The sequence below is a fragment of the Tamandua tetradactyla genome, chromosome 2 (assembly GCF_023851605.1).
Source record: "Tamandua tetradactyla isolate mTamTet1 chromosome 2, mTamTet1.pri, whole genome shotgun sequence".
Lineage (NCBI taxonomy): Eukaryota > Metazoa > Chordata > Mammalia > Pilosa > Myrmecophagidae > Tamandua > Tamandua tetradactyla.
In genome coordinates this window covers 178335069-178357328 of record NC_135328.1, presented here as the reverse complement: position 1 = coordinate 178357328, position 22260 = coordinate 178335069, and the positions used below count along the sequence as shown (strand labels likewise).

At 39.3% G+C, this 22260-nt stretch overlaps 1 protein-coding gene across 2 annotated transcripts in view; it reads right to left on the bottom strand.

Annotated features, from left to right (window-relative positions):
* Positions 1–22260, bottom strand: part of ZSWIM5 (zinc finger SWIM-type containing 5) — a 339569-nt gene that overhangs the window by 94030 nt on the left and 223279 nt on the right. For both annotated transcript variants that reach the window (XM_077149864.1, XM_077149865.1), the window contains exons 3-4: positions 2750–2898; positions 2071–2221 (exon numbers count right to left, since the gene is read on the bottom strand). In XM_077149864.1, the coding sequence (XP_077005979.1) occupies positions 2071–2221; positions 2750–2898 (300 nt within the window). The remainder of the gene's footprint in view (positions 1–2070; positions 2222–2749; positions 2899–22260) is intronic.

Sequence of the window (22260 nt, the reverse complement as noted above, 5' to 3'; positions counted from 1 at the left end):
TCTGCTTCTTGTGGTTATGTCGTTCTGCTCTGCTCTCTCTGAATTTCTTTCTTTCTCCAAAATGTTTCCTCTTTTATAGGACTCCAATAAACCAATCAAGACCCACCCAAATGGGTGGAAACATGTCGTCACCTAATCCAGTTTAACAACCACTCTTGACTAAATCACATCATCCAGGGAGATGATCTGATTACAGTTTCAAACATACAGTATTGAATAGGGATTATTCTACCTTTATGAAATGGGGTTTTGATTAAAACATGGCTTTTCTAGGGGGCATACTTCCTTTCAAACCAGCACAGAGTCCATGCCCATAATCCCTTCGGAGGAAAACATCTTGAAGCAGTTCCCAAGTTGCCATGGATTGTGTCATGTGATCATGTAACTCTGGTTGCAACAGGTTGAACTGGTAGCTAAAAATTAATAGTACAATGTTCCTGTACTTCAGAAGGTGTGAATGTATATTAGATAGTTTTCTATAACTGTTTATTTTATTCCATATCCAAAGTAACCAGAGCTATCTCTGTTTCTTTGCAATAAAAACAGTTACCTCATAGGGTTGTTATGAGAATTAAATGAAATAATGTGAATACAATCTTTAACACAGGGACTCTGAGTATAATTTTTAACATAGGGACTGGCACAAAACAATTCAATAATGTAGCTATTCATTTTTAATAACAGTTCCAAAGCCATTACTGTCTCAGGTGATATGAAAAGCCTCAGAACCTAAACCAAAAACCCAGGCTTACCAGCTCCATAATAACCAAGTACCCTGAAGTCACTAAACTCTCCCACCAAAGTTTTCAACCCTAAACCTATAAAACATACTTCAGGGGCTTTAGATCTGGAGAACTCACTAAAATCCCAAGATGCAGTTTTTCCTTGTGCTATTTTGTATGAAAAGTTAAGCAAAAGGAGTCAGGAACTGCCAAAGGATATAAGGAACTGCCAAAGATCTAGGGGAGGTTAATTCCCTCCAACTAAAATTTGTTGTTGTTTTCTGAGGTTGGGGCAATATGGAAGAGGATGCATATTTGAACTTTTACAGTGTTACCCAAAAACGGTGTCATGGTTGGATGGTGAATGCAGGGCATGGAAGATTCTGAAAACAGGGGGCAGAACTGAGTATCAGCATTGCAAAACTGGTCTTAGAGCAAGGGAATAACACAGAGAATGATGACCAAAGAGGACTGCCCCTGAAGGGAAGAACCTAGAATAGAGAAGTCATTCAGTTAGCCACAGTTCTAATCTAATGTAAAAATGACAAGACCTTCAATCAGACCAGTGGCCATGGGGAAAAAACTGGAGATACTAAATTGTACTTTGAAGGCTGAGAAATCAAATAAAATTGGTGACTGGATGTAGAGAATCAGAAAAATGAGTCCTTGACAAGGAAAAATGAGATAAAAAATGGTGGTTCCAAAGTCAGAGTCAGGGGAACCTTTTTTATAGGGGAAGATCTGAGTTATTTATTTGAATCTCTCAAGCTTGAGGTAATCAGGTGATGTTTCAGTGGAAGGGTTCAATGGGAAGCTGACTGGAGATCAGACAAGTGGAAAGAAGTTTAGGTTGAGATTTCAAAGTTGTCACTGCAGAGAAAAACTCTGAGTCCATGACATTAAATAATAATTTTAAAAAGTTCTTAAAGAAACATAGAGAAAGAGTTTGAGTTGAAGGCCCAATCTTGGAAACTGCCATATGTCTAAGAGGCCTGGCTAGGAGTGACAGAGTAGAACAGACACAGGGAAAACGACAAAAGTGAGGATGGTAAGTATTTGGAGAAACAGGCTAGTGCCATATAAGGAAGGAGGTCTTCTCTCAGCAGTCTTTTATGTGGTAACATCTGGAACAGAATGCTGATGTTAATAGCAAAGTGCAAAGCTGTGAAAGCAACAAAAGTAAATTCAGAACTACTTTGGATGGCCTTTCTAGAGCCTAAATCTTCTACCAGCTGGGTTAAAGTCCACTTTGCAAGATCTGTGCAATGAATGATGGCAAGTGTTCACTAACTGTTGCCAGAGGGCGAACTGGTAGGATGTAGCATTTCTCTGAGTGAAGAGAACTTACCTAGCTCATCCCAGAGCTGTCTACACTTGTCTGTCATGCTTGTTCCTTGCTGTCTCCAGAGTGTGAGTCGTGGGTCGGCCATAAACTGCTCAGTTATTAGTGTCAGCATCCTGGCTCCATTAGAATCTCTCATGCGTAGCATCTCTCGAACCTGACATATAAGAAAGGGCAAGGGGTTGGTGACTGTACAACATAAAAAAAGTAGGAGGATTTAAGAAGGGGAGGAAGGAAAGGTGAAGTATCTGAGCACAATATATCTAAAGAGCCAGAAAGAAGGACTCTTGCTCTGTAAGCAAGTTCTCTGCATGTATCAAGAAAGCATGTTGTGAAAGATCCCAATTCTGAAATACTAAAATAGTATTTCACAAAGACTAGAGTCACTGCTGAAACTGAGGCCTTCTTTAGTCTTTACGACCTCAGCAGGTAGCCTTGGGTTCAAAGCAAAGGGAAGGTAGCTTCCTTATGAAACTTCCGAGTAAAGCCATGCTAGTTCATTTAGAGAGTGGAGCAGAAGTAACACAACTATCAAAGCAAACACAAAGCACAGGTCTGCTCTGATCTCTGCTCCCACTAGGTTTACCATTCAGCTAGGTCAAATGAACCAGCTACAATGCATGAAGGCAGAAGTATGGTGAACCATGTTTACCTAAGAAAGTAAAAAAAATACTTCACCTCTTACCTTGGCAAACATTGAGTTTAGTTGCTTTCCAGAGCCATAGTAACCCCCATGGGAGAGAAAGAGCTTCACTTGTTCCTTCACTTGTTCTTCATCCAAATGCCAACAGTTCTCATCATCAATGCTGGCCCCAGCTGTGGGATCAGGGGCACCTGTGAGGAATGGGAACAGTGAAAAAATCCCCCGAGTTCACAGGCTACACATTCTGCAGGAGGGGTACTTTGGGAGCATATTCAAATACAGATGAACATTCTGCTTTGCTCTGGACGTGGCAACTGTGTGATCCTAGAAAAATGCAAGATATGTAATGATAACTTCATGTTCATTTAGGTCTCAGTTATCCTCTTCCAAGGCCTGCTACAAATACTATCATAAGAGTAAAAAAGCCTAGAAGTAAATATACAAACATGAAAACACTGATCTATTTTTTTTCTAGGAGAGTGGTATTTATTTTTTCTTCTTTTTGTTTTTTCTATGGAGTTTGAATACACATTACTGTACATGTATTATTTTAAAATCAAAGTATGCTTTGAAAACATTAACAGATTATGTTTTTAAAGTTCACTATAAACCGTAGTTTCTCCAGTGGATTCAATACTTCTAAACATCTAGAGATTTGCCTCCTAAACCACAGGCAGAGTTGCATACAGGGTAATATAATTTTATAAATTTATACTCAAAAAGTATCTTTAATATCACTGGGCTCACCTTGTCAATACTTTTAAAACAATTTTGTAGTCTTTACAAATTCCTCTCCCCTACTAGCCTGTCAGCTCCTTGATCACAGCTGGATTACCTATAGCACGGTACTGGTAATGTGACAGGCACTAAGGAAATGTTTGTGGAATGAAAACTTAATCTTCCTCTCTTACTCTCTCACAGACAGAGTTTTGTGACAAGTCTTTAGAAATCTGCCTCCAAGTGTGTTTTAGTTTGCCAAGGCTGCCAGAATGCAATATACCAGAAATGGACTGGGTTTTATAAAGGGGATTTATTTAGTTACAAATTTACAGTTTCTTGGAGGAAAGGAAGCTGCCTTCTCTCTGGGTTTCTCTGTCACATGGGAAGGCACATGGCAACATCTGCTGGCCTTCTCTCCAGGCTTCCAGGTTCAAACAGCTTTCCCTGGGTAATTTCCCTTCTGCATCTCTGAATGTCTGGGTCTGAGGTTCATTTCTCTCTTCTGACTCTTCCTTTTAAGCTTCCAGCTGATTAAATGAAAGTATCAATCACTGTGGAAGGCACTTCCCAAGGCACTCCCCTTGTCTAATCACAAATGTAATCAGCCATAGATGAATTTCACATGCTGATGATTTAAGTCCACAGCAACAGAACAACTGGGCACCAACATCTGGCCAAGCTGACACCTGAACCTAACTACTACAAAGTGACAGCTGATCACAAGTCAACACCCTTTAGGTATAGTCATGCAATAGGTTAGAAATTCATGTCATGTTTTAGTCAGTCTACCTTTCACCTTATCTTTCTATATCCTGCTTAATGAAATCCAGATCTGCACAGCAATGTTCCTCTTCTGCTAAGCTTTTTTTTTTTTTTTTTTTAGTGCAATTTATTCTCCAAGGACTCAGGAGAGCTCACAATCCACAAATAGTAATTAACACACAAGCCAGTTTATGGTATATACTATATGCTATTTTTCTTCAAATGTTTTATTCTAAACATAGATGTGATCATATCATTTCTCTGCTCAAAAGATTTCAGAGCGGTACCATTTCTGCTAAAGTAAGTATAAATGCCTTGGCTTGGTATTTAAGACCGTCTATGCTTGGGCCCTAACTTTCATTTATTGCTTTGTTTTCCTTATACTTATGTTGTGCTTCAGACAGAAATTTAGTGTTCTTAGAAATCAATCACATTTCCTAAAACTTTATTTATGCTTTTCTCTTTACTTTGCTCTCCCTGACCCCAATCTGTTCTTTGGCCAAATATCAACAGTTCTCATTGTCAATATTACTTCAGCTCTAGAGTCAGGGCCACAGTGAGAAATGAAAACCATAAAATAAGTACACAGAGAGGCTAACAGGGCCCAGTTCATGTACTGCATAATTAATTTCTTCTTTCCCTCCCTCATCAAGTTAGCCATATATCCCATTGCCTCCTACAAAAATATTTCCATCTTATGCTCATGTGCTCAGCAAATGAAGACAGTAACACTCTTCATAGCACTTTATTATTCTCTTAAAGACCTACTGCTTTTTGTTTTGTTAGGATTGTGCATTTCTCATATATTCCTAACTAAACTGAATTTTTTAAGGACAAGGATTCATTTTTGTACCTCATAGTGTCTGGCTCATTTCAGCCTAAGTTAATACATAAGAATAAACAAATATAGATCTCATTGTCCACCTATATTTAAGCTCCAGGTGGACAAATATTATATCCTACACTTCCTGAAAGTGGTAAAACAAAACAAATATACTCCTAATGGTTAAATATTTGTTAATAATAACCATTTTTTGAATGCTTCCTACTTGACAGAGGCCGAGTACTTTCTGTATATTTGCACTAGAATGTATGCTCTTTGGGGACAGAAAGTTTTGTTTACCAAAATGCAGAACAGTGCTTAGTCCACAGTAGGTGTTCAATAAATATTTGTTGAATAATTCCAAAGAATCCTCATAACAAAGCTCTACAGTGGTATTATTATCCTAATTTTATAATGAAGAAACTAAAGCTTAAACAGAGTAACTTAATAGAGTTGAATATATAAGCCAAGATTGATATGTTGCTCTCTGTCCAAAGCCTGTACTCTTAACTATAAGAGTAACTTTGGTGCTTACTCCTGAGGCTGCCAGCTTCCTATATGAGCCACCAGCTGGTTTCAGGTCCCTAATATTCAGCTGAATATAAGATGGACCGTGTCTGAGATAGATAAATCCCATCCTTTTTGGCCTATTCTACTACATAGAATATAGGATTAGTCAGAATAATGCATTTCTCCTATAGTAAGATAAGGGTTATCACTAGTACAGTAATACTAAAATGTTATTAAATAGAATAATTACTTCAGGTTTATGTTAAAAATGAATTTCATAGAGTCTTAATCTAAATATTCTGTTTTCCAATAGCTCCATAGGGACAGAGCTAAGATAATCCAGGTATAAACCAAGGACTGGGCTTCTGAGTACCTTGGAGCTAAAAATGGGGGTAAGAAAAAGACAGCAACGGTGCACCAAGAGCAAAGGGCAGAGATGGCTTAAATAGTAGTTCTAACCAACCTTGAATGGTTCAATTAGGGCATGAAAAAAGCAGAAGTAGGATCCAGTATACCAAGGGTCTGGCCTTAATCAGTATCCTGGAAATGTGGAGTGACATCCCTCAAGGCTCTGATGGGGGATGGAGCAAAGTGACGAATATTTGGGGTCTGAGTGGTAGCCATGGCACAAGCTATGGAAGAAATAAGGCACAGTTTATAAATACCTAGTATACTAACTAGAGAATACTATTGGGATAGAGCTAGGATAGGGCAAAGCCTTAATAGTTACTAATAGTAAAATTTCACCCAAAACTTCAGAAGAGTTTATTTATTTGATAGGAAAGAAAGGAAGGTAAATTGTGTCAATATTTGCTGGTCTACAGTTGTTCTAGTTTACTAGCTGCCATAATGCAATATACCAGAAACGAAATGGCTTTTAAAAGGGGGAATTTAATAAGTTGCTAGTTTATAGTTCTAAAGTCAAGAAAAAGTCCCAATTAGAATAAGTCAATAGAAATGTCCAATCAAAGGCATCCAAGAGAAGATACCTTGGTTCAAGAATGTCGATGAAATTTAGGGTTTCTCTCTCAAGTGAGAAGGCATATGGTGAACACAGTCAGTTTCTCTCTCAGCTGGAAGGGCACATGGTGAGCATGGCGTCATCTGCTAGCTTTCTCTCCTGGCTTCCTGTTTCATGAAGCTCCCCAGGAGATGTTTTCCTTCTTCATCTCCAAAGCGTTGGCTGATGCACTCTCTGTTTCCTGTGGCTATGTCATTCTTCTCTGCCCTCTCTGAATCTCTCATTACCCAAAATGTTTCCTCTTTTATAGGACTACAGAAACTAATCAAGACCCACCCAAATGGGTGGAGACATATCGTCACCTAATCCAGTTTAACAACCACTCTTGATTAAATCACATCTCCAGGGAGATGACCTGATTACGATTTCAAACATACAGTATTGAATAGGGATTATTCTGCCTTTATGAAATGGGATTTAGATTAAAACATGGCTTTTCTAGGGGACATGCATCCTTTCAAACCAGCACAACAGTGGACCCAAGAGATGAGAAAATGAGATGCCAACATAGGTGGAGGCAGCAAAAAAAGGGAGTGCATCAATATCTGGAGATATCTAGGTAATAAACTACAAAGGCTCATAAGAGAATCAGAGTCATTTGTGAGAGCATGAATTGGCAAGGAGCTCCAAGGAAGATTTTCAAAGAATAAATTTTCATTTATTCTCAATTTATTTGAGAGTCTATTATGTGTCAAATAATGGATCTACAGTGGTATACAAAGCAGATATAGTTCCTTACCCTCATGGAGCTTACAGACTAGTTGGGGAGAGGGACATTAAACAAATAATTGCACATATACATATTTACATGGAAAGAAAAGTGGATCAAGGAAGGCTTCCCTGAGAAAGTTACATTTTTTTGAGTGGTTAAATTTTTATTGCATTTATTGTGGTGACAATTTACTTACATTTAATTATTTTTCCTCCCAAATTCCTTCTTCTCTCCCTCTCTACTGCCTCCATTCATTTCCCTCTATCACTTTCTCTTTCTCTTCCTTCCATCTTCTTTCATTCCTACATTCCCGCTCTCCTTCTTTCCTTCCTTTATCCTTCATTTATTTCATTCTTTTTTCTCCTGTTCAGCTTTCTTATTTCTGTAATTCTTATTTATATTCCTTCTTTCATTGTTTCCCATTAGAGTGCTACTGCACCCTTGTTTTTGACATCCAGAACCCACGAATTTCTACAGGATATGAATTGATTTTGCTTTCAGAGCTCATTACTTAATTAGTGATACAATCGTTCCCAATGATCTCTTTTTTTTTTTTTTAACTTTTTAATTGTATAAGCAAAGCAAAGAAATAAAAAAATCAATAGTTTTCACAGGACTCCTCAACAAGAAGTTACAGGACAAGTTCCAGAGTTTGTCATGGGCCACCACACAATCCTCTCACATTTTTCCTTCTAGCTGCTCCAAAATATAGGAGGCTAGAAGGCTTAATTTTCTTTTTATCACTACAATTGATTTTCTCTCTTTTTGTGTGTGTGAAAAATAACAAATCCAAAAAAGCAATACATTTCAAAGCACAGCACAATTAGTTGTAGAACATATTTCAGAGTTTGACAGGGGTTATGATTCTACAATTTTAGGTTTTTACTTCTTGCTGCTCTAAGATACTGGAGCCTAAAAGAGATGTGAATTAAATGATTCAGCAATCATATTCATTTGTTAAATCATATCTTCTCTGTATAACTCTATCATCACCTTTGTTCTTTCTGTCCCTTGCTTTAGGGGTGTTTGGGCTATGGTCATTCTAACTTCTTCATGTTGGAAAGGGCTGTTAATAATATGGGGTAGGGAGATGGAACTATCTGATGTTCTGGAGAGGCTGGGCCCTCTAGGTTTCAGGACTTATCTGGTCCAGGGACCCATCTGGAGGTTGTAGGTTTTTGGAAAGTTACACTAGGACATGGAACCCTTGTGGAATCTTGTATATTGCCCTAGGTGTTCTTTAGGATTGGTGGAATGTTCCTGGTTGGGGTTTGGCAGGTGTGCTGGTTTGAAAGGAAGTATGCCCCCTAAAAAAAGCCATGTTTTGATATAAATCCCATTTCTTAAAGGTAGAATACTTCCTATTCAATACTGTATTTTGAAACTGTAATGAGATCATCTCCTAGGTGATGTGATTTAGTCAAGAATGGTTGTTTAACTGGATTAGGGATGACGTCTCCACCCATTTGAGTGAGTCTTGATTGGTTTACTGGAGTCCTATAAAGAGGAAATATTTTGGAGATTCAGAGAGACTCAGAGAGAGCAGAGAATGCTGCAGCACCAGGAAGCAGAGAGTCCACCAGCCAGTAACCTTTGGAGATGAAGAAGGAAAACGCCTCCCGGGGAGCTTCATAAAACAGGAAGCCAGGAGACCAAGCTAGCCGATGACACTGTATTCGCCATGTGCCTTCTCACTTGAGAGAGAAACCCTGAACTTCATCGGCCTTCTTGAACCAAGGTATCTTTCCCTGGATGCCTTTGATTGAACATTTCTATAAACTTGTTTTAATTGGGACATTTTCTCGGCCTTAAATCTGTAAACCAGCAACTAATTAAATTCCCCTTTTAAAAGCCATTCCGTTTCTGGTATATTGCATTCCAGCAGCTAGCAAACTAGAACAGATTTTGGTACCAGAGAGTGGGGTGCTACTGCTGCAGTTTGCAAATACCAAACATGTTGGAACGGCTTTTTAATTGGATAAGGGGAAGATTCTGGAGGAGTTGTGAGAAGCTTGATAGAGAAGGCCTAGAATGCTTTGGAGAGACTGTTGGGAGAAATATGGACTCTAAAGATACCTCTGATGAGGCCCTAGACAGAAATGAGGCACGTGTTATTGTAGACTGGAAGGAAAGTGAGCCTTGTTTTAAAATGGCAGATAATCTGGCAAAATTGACTCATGGCTTTGGCTGGAAGGCAGATTGTAAAAGCCATGAACTTGTATATTTAGCAGAAGAGATCTCCAAATTAAGTGTTGAAAGTGCAGCCTGGTTTCTCCTCACAGCTTATAGTGAAATGTGAAAGGAAAGAGATAAGCTGAGAACTGAACTCTTGAGTAAAAAGAAACCAGAAACTGAGGTCCTGGAAAATTCTGGGCCTACAAAAAGGGAGGCTCCAGAGTATAGTGCCCTGTGTGTGGATTTAACCAAATGTGGAACCAGCCAGTCATTTCAGAGAAAGTCAGGATCAGACATGGAGTTATCCAGGAAAGATTTGTGGAAACTCCTTATGTCTGATGGGCATGATCCAAGGCTACTGCATAGAAAGCCAACGAGAGTGCTGTGGGACCTGTATAAACAGAGCCGCTGCCAGTCTGGACTGAGGGGTTCAGAGAAGGGACACATTGGAGGAAAAATAACTTCAGAGGCAAAACCGTGGAGGCTGAGGTCTGAAGTCAAGAAGCCTCAGGCCAGGAGAGTGGACCCACCCAAGCCCGTGGAGAGGGTGAGTTTGCCCCAAAGGCAGAGAATGGGCCTTCCACCTCATTGCAGTGGAAGAGTCATGCTGCCTCAGGCCTTGGAGAGGGTAAAGCACGTTTCTTGGGGTTGGGGGAGAGCCTGGCTGCCACCACATGGAGGGGTTGAACGTGTGCCCTGGAGATGGCAGAGAGCCCGGGTGCGGCCCTAATGCTTGGAGAGGGTGGAGCTGAGAGAAAGGTGGTCTCCCCAATATCCCCCAAGGTTGCATTCAGAGAGAGGCAGGCGTAGGCATTTGAAAAGGGTGGGACTGCCACTTTCTAAAGCCCTGAGGATAAATGAGTCTCAGACTTTGAAATCTAATGGACTTTGCCCTGAGGGTTTTCGAAACTGTATGGGTCCGGTGACCCCTGTGTTCCTTCCTCCCTATGGAAATGTGTCTGTGTATCCTATGAATGTTCCTCCTTTGTGTGTTGGCAGCAAATAACTTGTTATGAGTTTTCAAAGGTCCAGAGCAAATGATGAGAATTTTGCCTTAGGACAGACCATGCCTGTAACTGACTTGATGAGCTTTTATACTGTCTCTAATTTTGTACTTCATTGTATTGCTACTGAAAGGTTTAAGGTTTCTGATATCGTTATGAAGTTAATGTATTTGTATATGGGAAAAACATGTCTTTTTTAGGGGCCAGAGGGTGGAATGTGCTGGTTTGAAAGGAAGTATGCCCCCTAAGAAAAGCCATGTTTTGATATAAATCCCATTTCTTAAAGGTAGAATACTTCCTATTCAATACTGTATTTTAAAACTGTAATAAGATCATCTCCTAGGTGATGTGATTTAGTCAAGAATGGTTGTTTAACTGGATTAGGGATGACGTCTCCACCGTTTGAGTGGGTCTTGATTGGTTTACTGAAGTCCTATAAAGAGGAAATATTTTGGAGATTCAAAGAGACTCAGAGAGAGCAGAGAATGCTGCAGCACCATGAAGCAAAGAGTCCACCAGCCAGTAACCTTTGGAGATGAAGAAGGAAAACGCCTCCCGGGGAGCTTCATAAAACAGGAAGCCAGGAGACCAAGCTAGCCGATGACACTGTATTCGCCATGTGCCTTCTCACTTGAGAGAGAAACCCTGAACTTCTTCGGCCTTCTTGAACCAAGGTATCTTTCCCTAGATGCCTTTAATTGAACATTTCTATAAACTTGTTTTAATTGGGACATTTTCTCAGCCTTAAATCTGTAAACCAGTAACTAATTAAATTCCCCTTTTAAAAGCCATTCCGTTTCTGGTATATTGCATTCCAGCAGCTAGCAAACTAGAACACCAGGTTATGATAGGTAGCAAGTTCTAACTGAAGCTTGCAGAAGAGCAACCTCCAGCATAGCCTCTCGACTCTACTTGAACTCTCTCTGCCACTGATACTTTATTATTTACACTTCTTTTCCCCCTTTGTTCAGGATGGAATTGTTGATCCCATGGTGCCAGGGCCAGATTCATCCCTGGAGTTATCTCGCTATGCTGCCAGGGAGACTTTCACCCCTGGATGTAATGTCCCATGTAGGGGGGAGGACAATGATTTCACTTGCAGAGTTGGGCATAGAGAGAGTGAGGCCACATCTAAGTAACAAAAGAGGTCCTCCAGAAGTAATTCTCAGGCATACCTATAGATAGTCTAAGCTTCTCTGCTACCTACATAAGCTTCCCAAGAGTTAGCCTCAGGATTAAGGGCATGGCCTATTGATTTGGGTATCCCTAAAGTTTGACATAGTATCAGGGGATTCCCTAATGGGAAGGTTTAATAGTTCCATATTTTCCCTCCCATTCCTCAAGGGACTTTGCCAATACTTTTTGATTATCCGGTTAATATACTCCAGGATGTATCCAGGCATTATATTAATCTATACAGGATTAAAGGACCTCTTTTTTATTCTGGGCTCTTGTGTGTTTCAGTTGTTCAAATGAGCTATGCAGATTAATGAGCTATGCAGATAGGTTGAGTTGGATTATATGCTACAGAAAACTTCAGTTCCAAACCAATAAACTTTTCTTCCTTTGGTCTCATGTGTGGTTCTAAAATATAGACAATGTCTTCCTTAGCCCTGTGTTGTGGATTACTTTAACACCAACCTGATCGGCTTTGTTCTTATCTCTAAATATCAGGTTATATATATATATAAAACAGTCTCTCAAAATCCAGAAATAATAGATACCACTCTGGACTTAATGTGTCTGCTATAAAAGCTTACAATCTAGGCCCCTGTAGAAAGTCACATTTGAGCTGAAACCCAAGGGATGAGTTAGACTGGCAAAGAATGGGGGAAATCTGATTTTTACTTTTGGTTCAAAAAAGCATGAAGTCATAAATTACTTTGGTTATTAAATGGAACTATAATAAAGGGGAAAAGAGGAAAAACATTTCCAGGAGAGGGGCTATCATGTAAAAATGTAGAGAAAACCTCATTCATGAAAGGATTTGCAGGCTATGATAAGAAATTTGGACTTTACTCAAAGAGTAATAGGTGGCTTTTGAAGGATTTCAATCAACACGTGGAATGAAAAAATCTGCAGTTATAGAAAAGTTACTTTGGATGGTTGTGTGCAGAATGGAATAGAGGGGAGCAATACTGGATATGGAAAGGTCAGTTAGAAGGCTACAGTAGCACTCTAGGTGAGAGATTACAGTGGTTTGATTTAGGTTATGGGAGTTTCAATAGAGAGAAGAGAAACATTTTGCAATATATTTATGAGTTAAAACTTAAAGGGACTGGAATGTGATACATGTGGAATGTAAGAAAGATATTAGGGATGACGACCAGAATTCTATCATGAGACAGTGGCTAGATGGCAGTGCCATTTACTGAGATGATGAACACAGGAGGAGGAGAAAGTCTGGGGAAGAAGATCATAAGTCATGTTTGTATACTTTGATCCTGGGATGCCCATGTGATGTGGAATAGTCAGTTGGGTGTAGTGTTTAAAGCTTAGAAGTTCTATGCTGGAGAAATAAATCTGAGTCATAGGACATAGATGACATTTGAAGTCAGGGATAATTGAAATTGCCAATAGAGAGAAGGTAGCAAAAGAAGAAAAGAAAATTTAAGATTAATCTATGAAAAATGACAGCATTCAAAGGTCAGATAATAGAGGAGGGTACAGCATGCAGGATGAATGAACAAGAGCACAGATGGCTTTAACTAGATAAATTAGGCCTAGGATTCACAAACTGGCCTCTCCAGCTGTCTCTCACTAACTCTCAGGCAAAATTTATTTTTAAAAATTTTTAAAAAGTTTAAAATGTCCTTATAAATGCTCACTAGCTAGAATGTTCAGAACACCATCCCTTCCATAAAAAAGGGTAAGAGTATGAAACTACTTACCCTCAGCAGTAGTAAAGTGGACCCAGTTACTGTAAATGAAACTTTAATGTTAGAGTCATTTTTTTCCCTCAGGATTATGAGAAATGTAACAAGTGAAGTTAAAATGCAAAGAATGCCTCATAAATAATTATGAAACAAACTATTGTGTGGGTTGAGACTACAAGTTAACATTAAAGTTGTACAATGAACTTGTCCTGAGGGGGTTATTCAGTCTGTGGAAGTAATTTTCTGTCATTCTTAAACATCCTTTTTTAAATTATAAAAGTTAAAATGCTAACTGTAGAAAATACACAAAAATATGAAGAAAATAAAAATTCACCTCTAATCCCACAGCCAAAGGTTACCATTGTTAATATTATATTATATTTCTTTCCAGTCTTTTTCCCCTATGTATTCACACATGACTGTGCCCATAGGTATTTTCTGATTGCTTTGGCTATTAGAGCAATTGAAAATAAGTGGTAATAATGGAAAACTTTTTCTTGTTTCTTGGTTTTGAAGGGAATGCTTCTAATGTTTTCCATTTAGTATGATAATTGAGGTTTTTGTGACGATAACTTTTATTAGGTTAAATCAATGGTTCTCATGGTGTGGGGTTTCTGGAGGCTCTTTTTGGTGATCTGTTTGGTCAAATCAATTTTCATGCAAATATTAAGAAGTTATTGGTTTTTTAAAAAACTTGTGACATTTGCACTAGTAGTCCAAAAGACTTGGTGGGTGAAACTAGGGGCATCTTTGTGTGAATCAAGAGAGTAGCGTCACTATTTTCTTTTTAAAAAAAATGTATTGTGGTAACATATACAGAACATAGAATTTGCCATCTGACCATTTTTAACTGTACAACTCAGTGGGATTAATTACATTTACATTGTTGTGTTACTGTCACCATCATCCATTATCAAAACTTTATCACCCAAAACAGAAACTCTGTGCCTGTTAATCAATAATTCCCCATTCTCCTCTGCCCCACAGATCCTGGTAACCTCTAATCTATTTCTGTCTTTGTGAATTTGCTTATTCTATTTATTTCATAATAAATAAAACGTGCTGGTTTGAAACTGTTATGTACTACAGAAAAAACATGTTCTTTGTTGTTGTTGTCTTATTTAAAAATAAAATATATTTTTACTGAGAAATGTTCACACACATACAGTTCATCGACCGTATACAATCAGTGGCTCACAATATCATCATACAGTTGTGTATTCATCACCATGGTCATTTGTAGAACATTTGCATCACTTCAGAAAAAGAAATAAAAAGAAAAAAGAAAAAACTCATACATTGCATACTCTCTACCTCTCCCTCTCATTGACCACTAATATTTCAACCTATCCATTTTTTTTTACCCCTTATCACCCCCTATTATTTATTTATTATTCTTTCTTTTTTTTGCTCATCTGCCTATACTTGATAAAAGGAGCATGAGACACAAGGTTTTCACAAATATATGATCACATAGTAAAAGCTATATAGTTATACAATCTTCCTCAAGAATGAAGGCTACTGGCACACGGTTCAACGGTTTCAGGTATTTCCCTCTAGCCACTCCAATGTACCATAAACCAAAAAGGGATAGCTATATAATGAATAAGAATAACCTCCAGGATAATCTCTCAGCCACTGAAACTTTATTTTGTCTAATTTCTCTCTTTCCCTTTTGGTCAAGAAGGTTTTCTCAATCCCATGAGGGAGTCCTGTCTTATGCTGCCAGGGAGATTTACTCCCCGGGAAGTCATGTCCCATGTAGTGGAGGAACGGCAGTGAGTTAGTTCACTCGCCATGTTGGCTTAGAGAGAGGCCACATCTCGGCAACAAAAGTGGTTCTCTGGGGGCCTCTTAGCATAATTATAAGTAGGCTTAGCATCTCCTTTGCAGGAATAAGTTTCACAGCGGCAAACCCCAAGATCGAGGGCTCAGCTTATTGAATTGGTTGTTCCCACTGCTTGTGAGAATATTAGGAATTCTGCAGTTGGGGAAGTTGAATATTTCCTCCTTTATCCCCAGTCCCCCAAGGGGACTTCACAAATACTTTGTCATTCTCTGTCCAAATTACTCTGGAATATATTGGAGCATCACAGTAACCTGTACAAACCAACAAGATCTCACATCCTATTCAAGAGTCCATGTAATTATGGTGTTCAAATAAACTGACCATACAAGTTAAATGAGATAATGTGCTACCCAAAATATACATTTTGCTCCAAATAAACATTTCTTCCTTTGGTCTCATATAGAAGTTGAAGTTTTAAAATATGGACCATATCACCCTTTATCCTGTATTCTGATTTACCTCAGTACTATCCAGATCAGTTTCATTCATATCTCTAGTCGAAGTCTGATCCCTTTTTCAACATTTTAAACAGTTGCTGTATGGGGTAATGCTGACATCATAGCTTCAGAGCTCTAACTCTGAGTCTCAGGTGTCACATAAATACCCAAAGTTTCAGGGAATGCCCAGGTTATACACAAAGAGCTCAGTATTTCAGAATTTAGAAATAACAGTTACAACTCCAGAATAGATGTGACTGCTGTAAAGAGCTTACAATCTAGGACCCTTTCCAATAGGCCCCAACCTGATAACTCATGCTTTTGACTTCAGTTCTCCAAGTTTGTATATTATAGTTAGTTCATATGAGTAAGGCACAATATTTGTCTTTTTGTTTCTGACATTTCATTAACATACTCTCAAGGTTTATTCAGTTAGTTGCATGCATAACAACTTCTTTCTTTCTAACAGCCACTCAGTAGTCCCTTGTATGTATACACCATAGTTCCCCCTTCCATTCTTTAGTCGTTGTACCCTAGGCCACCTCCATCCACTGTGAATTGTGAACACTGTCACCATAAACACCAGTGTGCAAATGTCCATTCATGTCCCCATTCTCAGTTCCTCTAGTTATGTACCTAGGGATGGGTTTGCAGATCAAAATCACTTCTTTTAATCCTAATCCAATTGTGCGGGAGCAGAACTATTGTCTAAGTGAGACCTTTTGATTAGGCTGTTTCCATGGAGATGCAATACACCCAATTGTGGGTGGGACCTTTTGATTAGTTGGAGATGTGACCCTGCCCATTCAAGGTGGAGTTTAGTTTACTGGCATCCTGAAAAGAGCTTACATAGAGAAAAAGAGCTCAGAAACGATACAGAAAGCAGATGCCTACACACAGATATATGGAAAGGCCTGGAGAGCCGACAAAGAAAGTCACTGGAATCAGAAAGCAACACAACCTGGGGGCAAACAACCAGGAGATGCATGCCCAAGTGCCTTCCCAACTAACAGAGAAGCTCTGATGTGATCGACCTTTTAAAATATTTTTATTGAGAAATCTTCACACACATACATTCCATACATGGTATAAAATCAATGGCTCACAACAGCATCACATAGTTGTGTATTCATCACTGTGATAATTTTTTGGAACATTTGTATCACTCCAGAAAAATAAATAAAAAGAATAAAGAAAAAACTCATACATACCATATCCCTCACCCCTCCCTCTCATTGATCACTAGTATTTCCATCTATCCAACTTATTTTACCCTTTATTTCCCATCATTATTTATTTTTTATCCATATTTTAAAATTTATCTATCCATACCCTGTAGTAACACACACAAGGTTTTCACAATTCCACAGACACATTGTAAAAGTTATATCTTTATACACGTGTCTTCAAGAATCAAGGCTACTGGAACACAGCCCCACAGCCCCAGGCACTTCCCTCCAGCCACTCCAATACACTATAAACTAAAAAGGGATATCTATATAATGCATAAGAATAACTTCCAGGATAACCTCTCACCTATGCTTGAAATCTCTCAGCCACTGAAACTTTATTTTGTCTCATTGCTCTCTTCTCCTTTTTGGTCAAGAAGTCTGTGATGGTTTGAAATGATGTATGGACCCTAAAAAAGCCATGTTTTAATCCTAATCCCATTTCGTAAAGGCAGCCGTTTCTTCTAATCCCTATTCCGCACTGTATTTTTGAAACTGTAATTAGATCATCTCCCTGGAGATGTGATTTAATCAAGAGTGGTTGTTAAGCTGGATTAGGTGGAGGCATGTCTCCACTCATTTGGGTGGGTCTTGATAAGTTTCTGAAGTCCTATAAAAGAGGAAACATTTTGGAGAATGGAGATACAGAGAGAGCAGAGAAGAACGACATAGCCACGAGAAGGAGATTCCATCAGCCAGCTTCAGAGGCTAAACCATGGAGGCTGAGGTCTGAAGTCAAGAAGCCTCAGGGAGGAGAGCAGACCCTCCCAAGCCTGTGGAGAGGGTGAGTTTGCCCCAAAGGCAGAGGATGGGCCTTCCACCTCATTGCAGTGGAAAAGTCATGCCGCCTCAGGCCTTGTAGAGGATGAAGCACATTTCTTGGGGTTTGGGGAGAGACTGGCTGCCACCAAATGGAGGGGTTGAGTGTGTACCCTGGAGAAGGTGGAGGGTCTGGGTACAGCCCAATGCTTGGAGAGGGTGGAGCTGAGAAAAAGGTGGTCTCCCCAGTGCCCCTCAAAGTTGTGTTCAGAGAGAAGCAGGTCTCTGCATAGGCCCCTGGAAAGGGTCAGAGCTTCTGGGACTGCTGCTTTCTAAAGCCCCGAAGATAAATGCCTCTCAGACTTTAAAATCTAATGGACTTTGTCCTTCAGGTTTTCGAAACTGCTTGGGTCCAGTGACCCCCGTGTTCCTTCCTCCCTACGGAAATGGGTATATGTGTCCTATGAATGTTCCCCTTTTATATGTTGGCAGTAAATAACATGTTCTGAGTTTTACAGGACAGGCTATGCTTGTAACTAACTTTAAGATTTTGTACTGGTTTTAACCTTGTTTTGTATTTGTAATGTTACTGAAATGGTTTAAGTTTCTCTGATATTGTTATGGAATGAATGTATTTTGTATATGGGGTGTGCTGGTTTGAAGGGATGTGTGTCCCCTGGAAGTGCCATGTTTTAATCTAAATCCCATTTAATAAAGGCAGAATAATCCCTATTCAATACTGTATGTTTGAAACTGTAATCAGATCACCTCCCTGGAGATGTGATTTAATCAAGAGTGGTTGTTAAACTGGATTAGGTGATGACATGTCACTCCCATTTGGGTGGGTCTTGGTAAATTTCTGGAGTCCTATAAAAGAGGAAACATTTTGGAGAAGGAAGGAGATTTGGAGAGAGCAGAGTATGCTGTAGCACCATGAAACAGAGTCCACCAGCCAGCGACCTTTAGAGATGAAGGAAAATGCCTCCTGGGGAGCTTCATGAAACAGGAAGCCAGGAGAAGAAGCTAGCAGATGATGCTGTGTTCACCATGTGCCCTTCCAGATGAGAGAGGAACCCTGACCAAGTTCACCTATGTGCCTTTCTAGATTTGAGAGAAACTCTGACTGTGTTTGCTATGTGCCCTTCCACTTGAGAAAGAAGCCCTGAACTTCATTGGCCTTCTTGAACCAAGGTATCTTTCCTGGATGCCTTAGATTGGACATTTCTATAGATTGTTTTAACTGAGACATTTTCTTGACCTTAGAACTGTAAACTAGCCACTTATTAAATTTCCCTTTTTAAAAGCCATTCTGTTTCTGGTATATTGCATTCCAGCAGCTAGCAAGCTAGAACATGGGGAAAACATGTCTGTTTTAGGGTCCAGAGGGTCAAATGTGCTGGTTTGAAATGATGTATGGACCCTAGAAAAGCCATGTTTTAATCCTAATTCCATTTTGCAAAGGCAGCCATTTCTTCTAATCCCTATTCCGTATTGTATCTTTAAAACTGCAATTAGATCATCTCTCTGGAGGTGTGATTTAATCAAGAGTGGTGGTTAAGCTGGATTAGGTAGAGGCATGTCTCCACTTATCTGGGTGGGTCTTGATAAGTTTCTGAAGTCCTATAAAGGAGGAAACCTTTTGGAGAATGGAGATTCAGAGAGAGCAGAGAAGAATGACATAGCTGCGAGAAGCAGAGAACCCACCAACCAGCGACCTTTGGAGATGAAGAAGGAAAACACCTCCCGGGGAGCTTCATGAAACAGGAAGCCAGGAGAGAAAGCTAGCAGATGACACCTTGCTCGCCATGTGCCCTTCCAGCCAAGAAAGAAACTATGACTGTGTTCACCATGTGCCTTCTCACTTGAGAGAGAAACCCTGAACTTCATCGGCTTTCTTGAACCAAGGTATTTTCCCCTAGATGCCTTAGATTGGACATTTCTATAGACTCGTTTTAATTGGGACATTTTCTCGGCCTTAGAACTGTAAACTTAGCAACTTATTAAATTCCCCTTTTAAAAGCCATTCCGTTTCTGGTATGTTGCATTCCGGCAGCTAGCAAACTAGAACAGAGTCTTTCTCCAACTCTTGATGCTGGGTCCCAGCTTATCTTGTCATCCTGGGATTTCTGTCCCATGCTGCCAGAGAAATTTACACCCCTGGGAGTCATGTCCCATGTAGAGGGAGGGGAGAGTAGTGAGTTCATCTGCTGAGTTGTCTTAGCAAGAGAGGCCTTATCTCCTCTCTCTCCAGCCAACACAACAAGCAATCTCACCACCCTCCCCTATTTACGTGGGACATGACTCCCAGGGGTGTGGACCTTCCTGGCAACGTGGGACAGAAATCCTAGAATGAGCTGAGACTCAGCATCAAGGGATTGAAAAAAACCGTAGAATGAGCTGAGACTCAGCATCAAGGGATTGAGAAAACCTTCTCGACCAAAAGGGGGAAGAGGGAAATGAGACAAAGTGGCAATGGCTGAGAGATTCCAAACAGAGTCGAGAGGTTATCCTGGAGGTTATTCTTACACATTAAGTAGATATCACCTTGTTATTCAAGATGTAATGGAGAGGCTGGAGGGAACTGCCTGAAAATGTAGAGCTGTATTCCAGTAGCCATGTTTCTTGAGGATGATTGAATAATGATATAGCTTTCACAATGTGACTGTGTGATTGTGAAAACCTTGTGTCTCCTTTTATCTACCTTGTCAACAAACGAGTAGAACATATGGAATAAAAATAAATAATGGGGGAACAAATGCTGAAATAAATTTAGTTTGAAATGCTAGTGATCAATGAAAGCGAGGGGTAAGGGGTATGGTAGGTATAATCTTTTTTTTTTTCTTCTCTGTTTTTGTTTTATTTCTTTTCCTATTGTCTTTTTATTTCTTTTTCTGAATTGATGCAAATGTTCTAAGAAATGATGAATATGCAACTAAGTGATGATATTGTGAATTACTGATTATATATGTTGGTGTTTTATTTGGTTTGTTAAATTTTTTTAAATTAATAAATAAACTAAAAAAAAAAGAGAGGCCACATCTAAGCAACAAGGGGTTCTCTGGGGGTGACACTTAGGCCTAATTTTAAGTAGGCTTGCTTATCCTTTGCAACAATGTTTCATAGGGACACACCCCAAGATCGAGGGCTCAGTATTCGCCTTTCTTGACTGAAGGTATCTTTTTGTTGATGCCTTATTTGCTAATATTTGTGGCCTTAAAACTGTAAACTTGTAAGTTAATAAATCCCCTTTGTAAAAGTCAATCCATTTCTGGTATATTGCATTCTGGCAGCATTAGCAAACTGAAACATGGAATCATACATTATTTGTTCTTTTGTGTCTGGCTCATGTCTTTCAGCACAGTGTTTTTAAGATTGATCCATGTTGTGACATTGTCTGTCTTTGAGAACTTCACCTACCCAATGAGACCAGAGGAAAAGAGGTTTATTTTGTACAAAACTAAATTTTTGGTAGCTCATAATTTAACTCAGCCTGTCTGGATAGCTCATTTAAATAACCCAAACACAAGGACCCCAGAATGGGAAAGAGAGCTTGAATTCTGCATAGCTTAATTTAATACCTAGATACATCCAGAGTATGTTGGGCAGATAATTTAAAAGTACTGGCAAAGTCCCTTGAGGGACTGGAGAAATAATATGGAATTATTAACTTTCCCACCAGGGAACCCCCTGACAATGTCTCAAACATTAGCAACTCCCAAGTCAAGAGATCAAGCCCTTGATCTTGAGGCTTGCTCTTATGAAACTTATTTCTGTAGAGGAGAAGTAAAGTCTACCTACAGTTATGCCTAAGAGTCACTTCTAGAAAACCTCTTTTGTTGCTTAGATGTGGCCTCTCTCTCTTTCTCTAAGCCCAACTCTGCAAGGAAAATAATTATTCTCCTCCCTATGTGGGACATGACATCCAGGGGTGAAAGTTTCTCTGGCAATGTGGGATGTGCCTGGCCCTGACACCATGGGACTGACAACACATTCCTGACCAAAAGGGGGAGAAGAAATGCAACAAAATTAGTATCAGTGGTTAAGAGAGTTCAAATAGGGTCGAGAGGCTATTCTGGAGGCTACTCTTATGCAAGGTTCAGCTAGATATCGCTAATTACCATGATTTACCAAACCTCAACTCACACCATTCCTGTAAATCCTAAAGAACACTTAGGGCTCTATATGAGATTCTACAAAAGTTTACACTTTCCAGAAACCTAAAATCTTCAGATGGGTTCCTAGGCCAGATAAGTCCTGAAACCCAGAGGGGCCAGCCTCTCCAAGAACATCAAGTAGTTCCTCCCCTCCGCCGCCTTCATCCCATATTCTCAATATCCCTTTTCAACATGAAAAAGTTAGAAAGAGCAGAACCCAAATGCCCTAAAGATTGGGAGTAGGATCAAAAGATAAAGAGGAGTTATAACAGAGAAGACAGGATTTAATAAATGAGTATGACTGCTGAATCATTAATATTGATATTTCTTTTAGTCTCCAGTATCTTGGAGCAGTTAGAAGGAAAAATTTGAAATTGTGGAACTGTAACCTATATCAAACTCTGAAATCTGTTCTATAACTTCTTGTTACATGTACTTCCAAACTGACTGCTTTTTATGTTACATTTCACAATAAAAAAAATGTTTAACTAAAAAAAAAGATTGATACATGTTGTAACATGT